The 14,501-nt window shown below is 35.6% G+C and overlaps 1 protein-coding gene across 13 annotated transcripts in view; it reads right to left on the bottom strand.

Moving 5' to 3' along the window:
• LDB3 (LIM domain binding 3) overlaps window positions 1–14,501 on the bottom strand; it is a 102,746-nt gene that overhangs the window by 71,537 nt on the left and 16,708 nt on the right. For 10 of the 13 annotated variants that reach the window (XM_072423940.1, XM_072423939.1, XM_072423944.1 and 7 more), the window contains 3 exons: window positions 6,879–7,030; window positions 4,686–4,761; window positions 675–1,078 (listed from right to left, as the gene is read on the bottom strand). In XM_072423940.1, the coding sequence (XP_072280041.1) occupies window positions 675–1,078; window positions 4,686–4,761; window positions 6,879–7,030 (632 nt within the window). The remainder of the gene's footprint in view (window positions 1–674; window positions 1,079–4,685; window positions 4,762–6,878; window positions 7,031–14,501) is intronic. The other 3 variants (XM_072423942.1, XM_072423943.1, XM_072423952.1) reach the window with 1 other exon arrangement.

The following is a 14,501-nucleotide window of genomic DNA, read 5'->3' as shown; positions in this document are numbered from 1 at the left end:
CAGACCTGCTTCAAATAATATACCCAACCACCAACAGTCATTGTCAAATGTAAATAAAAGCCAAAATAATGTGGCAAAATTCATAAAGAGTATTGTGTAGAAATTCTGTGCCACATTGCACAATATGTAATTGATTCAAGGTCCTTTTTATTTTTTACTTTTGCCTTGTAGAATATTTTTAGTTAATAGTTCAATAGCATAATTTACACATATTGTTGGTTATTGGTTTTACGATAAAAATGTATTATTAAAAACATACTTAAGATTTGTCCACTAAAAACTGAAACCTAAGTTACAAATGGGCTTCCATGGCCCTAATTACCTTGAAGTTTAATTACCCACATAGCACTTTCTCCACAAAAGTTTCCCCATCTGACTACAGTTTCCATAATAATAAAGTTGTATCTCCAATCAAAATGAGACCTTTAATAGTGGTCAAAGCATGTGGAGAAAACTGGGAACCCATAATAGTTTCGGTGATGTATAGCAAGTATGTAATTGTGCCCACTAATCTAATTAGAAATGGTAAAGGTTAGTTTTAGGTGGACTTTTTTAAGTACATTACACTCAGTTCTATGTTTATATTCTAAATGGTAAAGAATTGATACGAGTAGATATATTTTAGTTTAATTGTAAAAAAAAAATATAAAGCATTTAGCGTTTATATTACATACCCTCTAAGAAGAAAACTTTCTGAAGCCCTTCCCTTGAGACTTAGCTTATGCATCCCAGCCATTTCATTAAGGGTCTCGGCTGAATAAAGGCCAATAGGGTTGTTATATAGTCCTTTCTTGGGTGAACTAATCTGTTTTTGATCACTTTCAGCATTTACTAGAACATCAGACGTTGCACTTATGCTACGTCTGATAGAAGATGTGTCAGAAGTCACAGAGTAAGAAGACAAGGAAGTTTTCAGAGATGGTTTTACAGAAGATGAGCTATGTGGCTGGTGGATCTCTTTCTTGTTCAGGTAGCCTGACATTGTCCCGTTGGTGGTCACTCCACCACCCAGAGGCACATCTGATTGGCTAGACAGAGCACTGAAGGCAGTTCTGCCATTTATTTCCAAAGCGTAGTCCTGTAGCAGCACACATGCAGGCCAGAGAGGGAAAAAAAGCAATCAGAGTAAACATGCAAAAGACACAGTAAAGAACATATCACATTTCAATGATTAACAGGCAATGCATTCTAAAATACATTCAACTTTTTTTTCTTATAGCAGGAAATCAGGCTGTTAGTTTCATATCACAACACATTCTTAAATGCAACTTACAGAACACATTTGTTAGAAGGCTTATCAAATATATATTGTAGTCCAAGAAGACTGATTACATAGCAACATAGAGGAAAAAAATATTTAAATGAAGCTGTTGTTTTAAGGTGTTTAGTACTTTTCCAAGATCTTTTTGTAACCTTTATCTTCATTATAATAACAGATTTGACTTAAGTTTGATCAGAAATATCAAAGTATAAACAACAGGCAATTATTTCAAAATGATTTTTGTTCTGCATTAATGCTTTCCTTGCCATTTAGGTTTGCATTTGAGTATTTTAAACTCTTTGAAAACATTTGCTATTTCTTTTTATAGTCAAATAGAATTTGGTGCCCTTCTCTGACATGGCTTAATTTAGCTCCAGTACCCTGACTCTATTGGGCTTGATAGTACAGCTCCACTAATTGCCATTTCCCTGTCCACTAAAGCCAAGCAAAGCTGACTGGTTTAACTGCATGGATCATTGATGCAAAGATTCTAAACATTATAGGTTTCTAAACTTCCTATATTCTGGCGAATGTTTTATCTTTCACCACCTAATCTGAGCCTTCAAGTGTTCCCATAACAGCCAAGAAGAAGTAAATGTGTGCAGCCCTTAAAATGCATTGGCTTTTAATATTACACAAGGCATTGCTTAAGTTGATTGCCAGTTGGCAGTGCTAAGCCATAAAGTCGGCGTTCATTATTACTCTTCGGCAACTGTCACAACATTGTCCAATGGGAGTGCTTCAGTGGCTACAAAGGGTGCTTTTACTTAGAAAGCCACTTGGCCAAACAAAGGAATGCCAGTTACATTTTGGACATGAGGTCAGGAAAAGTCGAGTCCCTACAGCTAGGCAACCTTAAAACTAATTGGACCAATATGTTTTTTTCTGTTGGCTAAAATAGGTAATAGTTGCCATTTTATGATATTTGACCTTTAGCTGGCTGTTTTATTTTAAAAAACCTTTTGTTTATCTGCTATATTGAAACCCTAATCCAGCATTCTAGACCATTGTTCAAGTGCTAATTTTTATGAATTTAAGCATACTTTCAACATTTCAGATAAGAATATTTTAGAATTTCATGCTGACCTGAAATGCACTACACTAAGGCTGTGTACACACGTAAGACTTTTCCACTGGAAAGGATGATGATCATGATCCTTTCCAACAACAAAAGACAGAAAGATGTATGTACATACAGCGCCGTTCTGTTCTTTGGAGAGGGAAGGGGGGAGAATGAGTGGGCTGCACCCCACTGTAGTCTCTCTACTTCACTTGCATTGTTTTTGTTCGTCGTTCCAACAGCATTGGACGCCCACTGTACACACGTCAGATTCTCGTCCAATACTAGCCTCGAAGCAATACTCAAATGAGAATCATCTAATATAGTTAACACCATTTTTCTCTCTCCTTGTGTTCAAACTTTATTGACTTTTTTGAGACTTTATTGATTTTTTGAGATAAGCTGAACACTCAACAAGTTTAAAGCTTTCACCATCTGGATTATTGCCCACAAGAATACTGAATAGGCACAGACTGTGTTCAGTTCTCTGAATCGATGCAATTTTGGTATAAAATCAGATTTGCTAGAAGTTTAGGGTAGCTGCCTTTCTTAAAATGTCCCTATGTTATGTGACTGGCTTTATTATGTTGAATTACCCACCAGAAGAAGTGTGAACCATCTCTGATCCAAGTGATCCATTTCTCAAAACTTTCATTACTCAAACTACTGAAGTTTAATTAGCATCCAAGAGCCAATGAACTAGTATTTTTAGCTGGAAAATATTTTTAGAACATGTTTCCTTTAAAGTATAGATATAACTTTGTTTAAACAAAAATGTTCCAATGCACAAACATGACTTTCCTATTCACCTTTATGGAGCTTGCATTCATGTCTACTCTCCAGTGAACAGCCATAACTCTCCTGTTCACTTTTATGTCACTAGCATTTGTGTCTATGCTCAAGTGTACCAGCTATCAGGGGAAAATAGAGTATAACGAGGGACAGTCCTGCATTTGAGGTCTTATTTTATTCATAATCATAAAGGGTAAGGGGGAGTGGAACTAATATACCCCAGGGTATATTTCATTGACATAAGTTCAACTACACCTTAAATCTAAATAACAAAATTTGCTGACTGGTAAGATTTTTAACTATTCCGGTCTGATATACAACACCGACCATGCCTTATAAGTGACAGATTTTTTTTAGGTTTTATTGAACATTTAATGTGCTTTAGAAAAAAAGAGGAAACAGATTGCTTCAAGTTCAAGATTGCTTCAAGTACAGTTGTGATCTGTATGTACTTTAAAAAAAATCTAAACTATAACTCGTGTGGTTTTTCCAATAACAATCATCATTTGCAGCTCCTACTGGCTGCCATTGCTGAAAAATTGGTTGTTAAAGCAAATGTTGATCATTCTACCTATGAGAATAGAGCCTTTTATCACAATCTGTATTATATTTGCTCTGGCTTTTTGTAAGCACTTTTTTAGGACTATACAATTTAGATTTTGACTATATATTTCCCTGCGATAAAAGTATTTGGAAATAAAAGTCCTGCAGAATATAAATATATAATTGAAATCCCAATCAAACTGCATAGTCTGTGCTCTAGGGCCCTATACACACTAGAAAATCTGTTGGCAATTGTGTGCTAGACCAATTAATACAATCAATGTTTCAGTTATTAATTGATAGGTTGCTAGTCCCAAAACAATGCACATTATTTCCAGATAAAAATTAAAAGAATTCCAATTTTAAAGTTGATTGTTTATACAATTTTATGTACCTGTGATATTTACCAACACATCTGAACAATCTGCAACTGGTACCCACAAATTTGTTCTCAATTGGCTGGCTGCCGAATTCCCTTAAATTAAGTATACAAAGCTTAATCCTATAATTATTCCAATAAACACAATTTACCTATATTCATTCTAAAATATGCCAAATAAAAATAAACGTGAAATAAAATTTTCAATGAAAATATCTGGATACAACAGACCTGCAGCGGATCATTTTAATTCAGGCACATTTGTTTATGTATTATTGTATTATTATATATATTATTTCAAAGGGTGATAAAACAGACAAAAAAAATCACCTCCTTTGTACCTAAAACTAATTAAAAAAAGGTTTACTGGCAAATCAAGCATTTGCATTTTGTGCAAGAGCATATAAACCAAAGATCTCATGCATTGTGTAATAAGTTGTCTAGATGTCTGACAACTCTAAAAATGTTTAATAAATATGGATGGACAAAGTTACCAAGAATAAATGGCTAGAGGAAATTTGTAAGGACATCCTTATCTATGTAAAATGCAATCAATAATGTACATTTTGTGTATCTTGTTTGTATTGTATATTTGAATACAAAATGACCAGGTCTAGAAGTACAAATCCTAGATAGGGTAGCACACGTACCTTCTGATGTGGGATCACTGGCATGGGCGAGTCCATTCGTGGTGTGGCTGTTGGAACTGGTCCTGGACGTTTAGATCTGTATAAAGAAAAACAGATCATCAATAGCTGTCCTTATGTTTCTATCAAGATTTTGGACCTAGTTACAATATATCTTTATGCTGTCAGTTTTAAATCTGTCTGACTGTGATGTTTTTTTTTTTTTTTTTTATAGCTTAGACCTTCTGGAGCCAAAAACTCCCAGAGAGAAGGGAATAATCTTGCAATAAAATGGGAAATCTCACAACAATTCTTACTGGTCCAAAAGTGTGTGAATTATGGAATTTAAGTATTGTGTACCCGGATGAAGCTGAACTCCCACTGCAAGGGATAAAAGTTCATTTATGCCTAGGGTGCCAGTAAAAATGCTATTTTGCTTAATTTCTTCCACCCACTTGATTTCTCCTTTTATGCAACCAGAAGGTCTTTGTCAGTCTTGAAGGTACTTTATACGTTGCAGGCTATGATATCAAACATGGAATGCATAACCAGTAGTGAGGAAATTAAAGTCCTGACCACAACCAAAGTACCATATAAAAAGAGTTTCTCCTGCCAGGGTCCAGGGAAAATGGCCATAAAGAAGCTTCACGGCAAGGATCATTTTTATTTTACGTGGAGCCCTAATTTAACCCAAGAAGATAATTGTGAAACATGAAGAAATCTCAGAAAATTGTAAGAGAAAGATGAATTATTAAAGAAACTTGCATTGTAGTGGTTTCCAGTATGAACTTACTTTCACTAGACAAAATAACTTTTGATTTACCTGGTGCAGAAGAAGGAAAGGGAATATTATATGATGCTCAATTTATAAAACTGCAAATCTGACATTCCCTCCTTTGTGTTTCAAAGTTTGATTCCCATGAGGGAATGTCAGATTCCCTGTTTTATAAACAAAGCCCAAACGGTGCTGTTTGAGTAACAGCTCTAAATTTGTTGGGGCCGCTGACAGCACATGATGATGGTAGAGTCAGACGGCAGTCTCACAGCTTATAAACCTCTACACAAGGGAAACATTTAAAGGTAAATAACATCACAAAATACATAAATGTAATTTTTTCTTTTAAATGAATGGTCTAGTGGTTGGATCCCTTTTAATCTTGAGAAAAATATGAGTTGGCTGTTGGGCAGCCTGTAATCTGGGTTAAAATAGCTGTTTTGAGCTAACAATGGTAACCACAATAACAGAGACCTATTGGAAGCACTGATCGGCAATGTCTATTATTGTAAAGTAAATTACATCTGAACTATGGATTTTTCTGTCATAATGCCCAGTGACTGGAAGAGAATAATACCTTTGTTTGTTATGATTTCGAATAGTATAATCTCCTCCATATAACTTTTGTTTACTGGCATGCTTTGTGAGTGAAATCATTACTATGCTTGTAGCAGGTTCTATTCATTGGTTCTCTTCTATGTCTTGTTCTAGCACTTATAAATCCAATCACTGAAATGTATTTCCATCAAAGCCTACAGAACTTTACATGTTTAGAGTTAACTAACACAATTCTTTCTAGCAGAATCTATTTAAGAAAATGATTATGAAATTGCCTAAATGCAACGTGTAAAGAACACATTTGTGAAGTATTCTAAAGAAAGCAATCAGAAATACATTTAATAACTTTAATTACAATAATAATTTTCAATATAGTACCTAAGAGCTCACAGAATTGTATTATCTATATAGCATAAAGCCAAGATTGTATCTTTCTCCCCTGGGGTGATAATATGCAGTACGGTATTATTTTTTCCTGAACTATGCAAGCACATCTACAATGTCCACCAGTCTCTGATACATACAGAGTTGATGATTAAGGTGTAAATTGTAATTCCAACTTTAATGAAGCTTGTATTTGACATAGAAGTTCAATTTAAACCAAGCTTTTGTGTCTATTTATTAAGGGCTGTTTGTGGCTCTGTGTGAGAAAGCAAACTGACATAGCTTTATGCTACTGTAAAAAAAGGTGCAATCTTACACATGATTGGTTCTAATGAGGATTCCACTTTAAAAAAGATTATTTTACAGAAGCAGGCTTCGAGCAGAGGTAGCAGGGCAGTAAGTATGTTTGAGACAAGAATAAATGATTGTACAGAAATAACCTATTAACATACCCTAACATCATAAACCCTTATCTGTCAGTTTAACAAAAGTCAACTTACTTTTGTAAGGTAAGACCCAGGTTGTAGCCAGCTGATTTGATCTTGTTTTGGGCCTCTATATGAGTCATTCCATCTGTGTTCACTCCATCAATGGCCACCACCAAGTCTCCCTGATTTACATTGGATTGTGCTGCTTTACTGCCAGGAGTTACCTGAAAATAAATGAAAAATAAGTGAGGTAATTGGATCCCATGCAATTCAGCAGATGCAATTTTTATAAACTAGGCATATTGTTACTAATACATCAGGTTCAGGGTGTGAGATTAGTGAAGTGGGGATTGGCTCTAGATAATGGCTGACATGGACTCCATCTCTCCGAAAGAGACAACCAAAGTAAGCACAAGCATACACAAGTAGATGAAGAGGTACTGGACCATTATTTGGCATGATGGGAAACACTAGTCTTCCCAACAAGTTTAGCTCTTTTTCATCTGGTGTAAACTTTTTCGGTGAAATAACAGAATACACTGTGAAGGAGAGTGCTCTGGCATAATTTCAACAGCAAAACAGGAGGCTATGCATTACAGCTTGTCAGTATAAAATAAAACCCTCTTCTCCCAACTTAAAGCTTTGCTGGCTAAAAAAGAGTTTGTGTGTCCTAAAGTAGAAGATAAATTTTCTAAGGTTTTTTGGTTCTTATCCCAATTTAGCACAGGTCTATATCTTAAAATATTATAGTTGCCTCTTCTTTCATACTGTTAGCACAATGCTTTACATACTGTGCCAAAGACAGAAGAGCAGAAACTGACTACCAAACAATCAATGGATATGCATGCCTGTACACAAGCAGCCGTATATTCTAATTTTGGAAAAAAATAATATTCTTAAAAATGTCTCCAGTCTAATATTCCTTTAGTATGTTCAATTAGTGTGTCTGTCAACAAGTGTCTGGTGAATATTCTGTTTATAAAGAATTAAGCAATATATTTGATATGGAAGATTTCCAGAATGTCTAGCTGTGAAGTTCCGTTAATTTTACAGTAGAACCTCAGTTAGTCGGCACCCACAGGGAATAGCGAATTCCGGATAACTGTAGTTTCTGGTTAACTGAGATTTCCTTTTTCTCAGCCATTCAGCACTAGACTTGATTGGGAAGACTTGTCCCCATTCACCTCCAGTGCTGAATGGCTAAGAAAAGAGAACGCTTGAGCCGTCATCAGGGTTTCCCTTTCCTCAGCCAATCGGAGCAGAGCAATCAGCGGAGCTCTGCTGACAGCTCCACTTTCTTGATTGCTCCAACTGTCCTAGCGGAGCTGTGGCATGTGTTCTTGGATGCAGAACAAATGCCACAGTTCTGGATTACTGGGGTTCTACTGTATAATAATAAATTATAATATACTACAATTTAATAAAGAACAATTCTAGGTCTATTCTTTGTGAAATAGAGTGTTTGGGTCCCCTGCACCACAAACAGGGATTGCCAATTACTGACAAAAGAACACGACTGGACTGGTGCATGCTAGCTAACAAACAATGTCTCCTATACTGATTTTTTTATTTTAACTAAAGTATACAATTGCTTTCTAAAAACTCACTTTCTAACCAGATACACCAACTTTTACACACAGTGAAACTTGGTTAATATAAAATCTGGTCTGAGGTGTAAATACCATAATTAGTTTTACCAAAAAATAAGATTTGATTTACAAAGTTAAAGCTGCCTTACCGATATATCTACTCATCAAGTTTGAGCTAGACAACTCAAACCTTATTTTATAAAAGAGTGCCTTTGATGTGCATGTGCTATACATTTGTTAGTGGACATCTCTAATGAGCCACCTTAAATAGCAATTAGTGAGCAAACAAAAGCTGGCCATGCAGCCCTGAGAAAGACAGAGAAAGAGAGAGAGATGATGAGTGTCTCAAATGTAGCCGGCGCATCAACACATTTGATTGGATGCCTAATGTTTCCAAGACAATGGGGTATTTAAATATCCTGTTTCTCATAGATCACACAAGAACATTACTGCATAATGCAAAGGGGGATTCCTTTCCATTTCATTACCCAGCAAACTTTTCTGTACTCATTATTTGTACTGTCCATGAAGTAAACAAAGCACCATAATGTCAGTAATGTGTAAAATGTAAGTTAAAATAAAAATATCACAAAACTGGACATTGAAAAAGAGCAAGGCAGTAACCAGTTGCTCTATGTTCTTTCTATTTCTAATAGTAGATTTAATGGTGCAGCAGTAGCTACAGTACACAAAGTTTGGGATACTTATTTTTAAATGGTTACATTTTGTTAGACAATATATCAGAGTAACAGTGTCATTAATGTGACAATATGTTTGTGAACACAATCTGACACTGACACTGCTTTTACAGTTATTGTATATCTAAAGAATTTCCCCCCTCTAGTTTTCATTAATTATTTAACTGTTTGGACAGATTTACCCTTTTCCTGTTCTCAGTTCTCAGTAATTACCCAATAGCAGCTACAGAGTCTCTAATTCATTCATTAAACTATGATCTCTAAATTTCTGAACTATTTCTTTTTGTAGCAGCTAAACATTCTTAATCTTCTTTCAGACTTTTAGAATGTTTTCACAGAGATAAAAGTGCCAAAACAATGGAGGTTATTGCAGTATTTTCAAGCCATCATCCTGTTTTTCATTGTTTTATGTTGTAGCTTTTAAGGCATTCAGAATACAATAAGGAGATATGACTAATTTACATTGCAATGTCACTTTAAATAAAAACCTTCAGGCTGTTGCTGCTTAACTATTTATAAGAAGCTTGCATAATGCTTATTGCATTATACAGTTATTGGTTGCATAATCACAATTCTGACTACAATATCTGCTACTGTTACCAGATATAAGTACTAATAAACTCCTTTAAATGTAAAATAGTAACTGTTAGAAAGTAAAAAAAAGTAGTTTTATAATTTAGATAGTATAGAAGAAAAAATAGTTAGAAATGTTTAGTTATTTTTATATACTCAAAGTAAAAATAAACTCTTAAATAGGCTTAAATTGAGTATTTAGAACAGGGAATTTCAGTTTACAAGACAAAAATGAATAAAGGAAAGCCTAAAAGTTATTAGGTCTTAAGCTACATACACACTTCCAATTATTATCGTTTGTAAACGAACGACGAATGATCCTGCACGATATCTGCGAACGATCGTATAGCACCAATCCTGTACATACAGATAACGACACGATCGTTCAAAGATATTGTACACACGTATATATACACACAGTATATATGACGTTCATTTCCAACGACTATCCTCGTTCGTCGGCGTCGTTGGTTACTTTTTTTACAAACAATTTTTGGCCAATCGGTCGTTCGTCGTTCATTTCCAACGATAAAAATTGGATGTGTGTACGCAGCTTTAGGTACGCAAAAGTAACAGATCAAACACACAAAAAGTGTTTCCACTATAAACTACAGTCTCTGAGTCCCTACATGTTCTTTTAAGAAACTAGAAATTTGGCCTCCTCATCCCCCTGGTGCTAACCGAGTGTTCATTTTGAATACAGTGCATGTGGCAGTGCGTGAGAGGCCCAAAGGGCCCTACAAAGCCACACATTATAACCAAACATAGTGGAGAGCAGGAGTACACACTATAAAATAAAGTTAACTTGTCACTCGGACCCGGAAAAGTTGGGGGATCCCTAAACCCAGAGGGTGGGAGGCATAGGGCCACTTCAGCGCCACCTTTTCCTCCACTGCCTATGCCGAGATACAACAAAACTAGGAAAAAAGTGTGCAGTCTACACAAATTTGTTCATTTGCAACTAACACTGGTCTATTTTGCTTATATTTGTGATGGGGAGTTATAGAGGGAAAGGGCAACAGGGAAAGAGCTGATGGTGGAAATGGGGAGTGATGGATCAAAGGACAGTTAGGGTAGTGTGAGGGGAAAGGGAGGGAAATGGTGAGTAGGCCACTTTAATGAAAGATCATACGCATAACTCCTCATGTTCCAAATGGCAACACAGGTGATGGGCTGCATGAGGAAAATTACTGGGCCCCAAGTGAGTTAGACCTGTCTGATGTTTTCCCTTTGGGGAACCATATAAAAACATAAAAACAAGACATCAAATAAATTTTTGATAACACATTGAAACTGCTGGATCTTCTATATCTTCCCTGGTGCTCACTGTCCATTTTGGCTTTAGGCTCACCCATGTGCAGAGATCATGATGATGATTGCTTTGTAAATAGACTCCAAAGTATTCAAGCTATGAACAGCATAACAAACAATGACAGGTAAAAGAATAAAGTATAAAGGTAAAGAATACATTATTGTCTATTCTACTATAGTTCTTTGAAAACGGTGACACTCAACCCCAAAATTTTTTCAGTACTCAAAACTATTATCAAGGATGCTAATGCCAAGTCAGTTAAGGCTCTTCAGTTATATGTATGTTCATTTTATCTGTCACGTGCGGACAAATTGCTTTTCTAGAGCCTATGTTATAGAACATATCTACTACTCCCTTATCAGTCTCTAAATAAGCAGGCATGACTCTATCATTTCTGACTTCAAGCCAGAAAAAATCCAGCTAACTACTAGTTTCCCCAGTGGATGATCATGTAACACATTCTTCAAAGGTCACACATGATAACCAAGACTCTAGGGTCTTCCAGAGGACATCAGTATGGTATCTTATTATCAGCTATGTTCTTTACCACATATTCAGCTACAGTCTTTGCATAACAAAAAGAGGGCAAACAGCAAAGGCCAAGTTAATCCATTTATCACGCAACTAGCTACTTTTTTTTTTTACAAACAACTGTACGTCTGTACTTTAATTATCTCTTTTTATTGTGCTTTCACAGCCCTTGTCATTCTCATGGATGAGTTATACTTTGCAGGACAGCTTGAGGCTGCCATGAATATAGTTCACCCGTAGGAAGTAATGAGAAAATATGAAGAAGAGTGGGGAAAAGTTAGGATTTACCTCATTTACTGTTTTTGGTAACAATATTATTTTTAGGCAGGAAGTATAATAATATTCTCCCCAGTGGAGTCCCCAGGGACATTTCAGGAACACTATATTACTTTTATTATCAATTTTTTGAAGATTTACTGTGGATGGCTAAATTAGCCTTTTCTTTATGTACACTTAATTTTTTTAAAAAGTGCCCGGTTTGAATATCAGCAAGGAGTTTGCTTTTTTTTCCCATGTTTGTGTGGGTCCAATGTCCTCCAACAAATCAAAAACATATGGGAAGAATCGTTGTATTTCCCCCTCAAAATTGACAATAAACTATGGTATGGAAGGGACAAGAGACTGTTAGATCATCTGATGGGCAATTGGTGACATGACTTTGAACTTTGTGCAGCATAATATTTTAGGTTTTATAAAAACCACCAAGATAATGCTAAATTGGAAGAACACAAAATGGGAAACCCATGTGACAAAAAAAAACTTCTCTGCACAAAAACCCCACAGGCTTTCTCCACTTAGGAAAGTTTTTTTTTTGACCTTCAGAGTAGCATTTCTAAAAACAGAGCAAAACTGTCATCACATTCAAGTGGGGCTTCACACTGCAGCGCCTGCTGCCTTGGAATTCCAGGAGGTGCCTGTCCGTACACCAACCCGGCAAACATAACTTCATTATTATATTCATGTACTCTAGCTTCACTAAAATGCGTCAAAACCACGTGCCATATTTTAGAGCTCAACAACAATCTTTTATATTTTTTGAATTTGACAAAAAATATTATTTTCATGTGACAAGTACCAATGCTAAACCTAATAACATAAGTGTATAAGCATGATGGCCATGAGAACTCAAGGAACACAGCATGACTGTTTCTCTACACATGCATTTGTGTAGAAGATATGTCAGGCATTGTGAATTCAATGGATTATGGTGGTTAGGCATATTTGTCCACTAACAACCATGTACAATTATTTACATAGCTTATATAGGTTTGTTTCAAATGTCTTAACATCACATTACAGGAGAACCAGCTCTGGTTATATTTACAGTTATGTCTACCCTCCTTAGAAGGTATATACTACAACTTCAAATCCATAAATTTAGAATAAAGTATTTCAGAATAGGTGACAAAAATAACAGCCTCCTTAGGGAGTATGATAATAGAACCTGTATTTAAACCTCAGATATCTAGAGTTCAGTGTTCTCTTTGCTACGTGTGTTGTCATCATGTCAAGACCATAAAAAGCTTTCTACAGAGTCTCGGAAGAAACATTTGTGGATGCCTATTTTCTGGCAAGGAATTTTAAAGATTGACAAGTTATTTGAAATCAATGACAAGGAAAACAAAAAAATTGTATAAGCTAATGGATCAGGTAATATTTTTGAGTGGCTGGACTAGTAAATCAGAGGTGACCCTGATTCTTCAGCACTTGGGGTTAGAGAGTGAATGATTCCCTGGATGTTCTGCCCTTCATTCAAACTGACCTACAAACGAGCCAGACAGCTCTATCAAAAACTTATTTTTCTGTTTTAAATACAGCCAGGCTAAATGAAAATGGACAGAGACTGCCAAATATGAATAACTGACCCATACGGGTCTGATTTCAGACCATATGGAAATACTGCTCCAGAAAGTCATATATCTGAGCATTTTATCAGTGTTTTTACCTAAACTGCATAGAGAACCCTACTTAAGTTTCCTCTGGATAGCAACATTACACAACAAAACACAATATTATGTTGCTATAGGTGACATCAGACACTCAAGTTCTAGTTACTGTTAAGGGCTGGGCATAGAAAAGTTACAAGTAGGCATTCACTCTTCTATCCAAAGTGGAAAACCCCTCAAGTGTCTTTTATGGCTCTCCAAAAATCCTTGTTGTAAGTGGTTTCTAAAAGAACTTTAGACTTTCTGTTTTTTTTTTTATAACTAAAAATGGAGGTGCGGCCGTGTCCTATTTTTTTTAACATCTGTATTTTAATGTCTTCTTCTGTATTAAAATAAAATAAGGTTTGAAGACTTTCTCTTTGTTGTTCTGCTTTGTCAGGATATACCTAACAAGTACCTCACTTGAGTTTAGACAGAAAGGAATCATATAACGAAAAATAATGCTGTCACTCCTGGAAGGTTCCCCATATCAGTAGCCGGCCAAGTTGGTTTCTTGGAAGTTAGATCACTGATATAAATACAAATGCTCACTTTTGTATTAGTGTGTTTAAATGGCATTGACATTTTTAAGTCATTTTGAGGAATGTACAAGCTATTCAGAGCTGCTACAAGAATGACAGCCTGTAAATTCAGCATTAAACACAACTTGATTGAAGCAGTATAGGCATTTTATGCAATAATTGGGTCATGGGTTAGCAATCAGAAACCATAAGGTGCATGAAATCGTGAAGGAGGACACTGCCTATTTCTTCTGAAAATGCCATGTCATGACCAAAACATTCGACAATAACTGGAATGCAGAAGGTCAATAATGACATGCTCCCTTGCATTCATACGTTTGCCAATATATGGGGAAGTCATATACCACAAATAAGGTACCTTAGTTTAATTAGTACTTTTCTTTATAAGCATTCTTTCTACTAATCTCAATCTAAAAGATTTCTATTTGTAGGAAAAATTTCAAGAAATTGAGAACAATCTTACTTGGAGATTACATAATAAATCTTTGAGGAACAGGCAACACAGAATGCATACAGCAGAAAAAC

Source organism: Pyxicephalus adspersus, chromosome 10 (genome assembly GCF_032062135.1).
Source record: "Pyxicephalus adspersus chromosome 10, UCB_Pads_2.0, whole genome shotgun sequence".
In the NCBI taxonomy this organism is placed as follows: domain Eukaryota; kingdom Metazoa; phylum Chordata; class Amphibia; order Anura; family Pyxicephalidae; genus Pyxicephalus; species Pyxicephalus adspersus.
The sequence above is the reverse complement of the archived record's forward strand: the minus strand, read 5'-3'. Positions and strand labels throughout refer to the sequence as shown.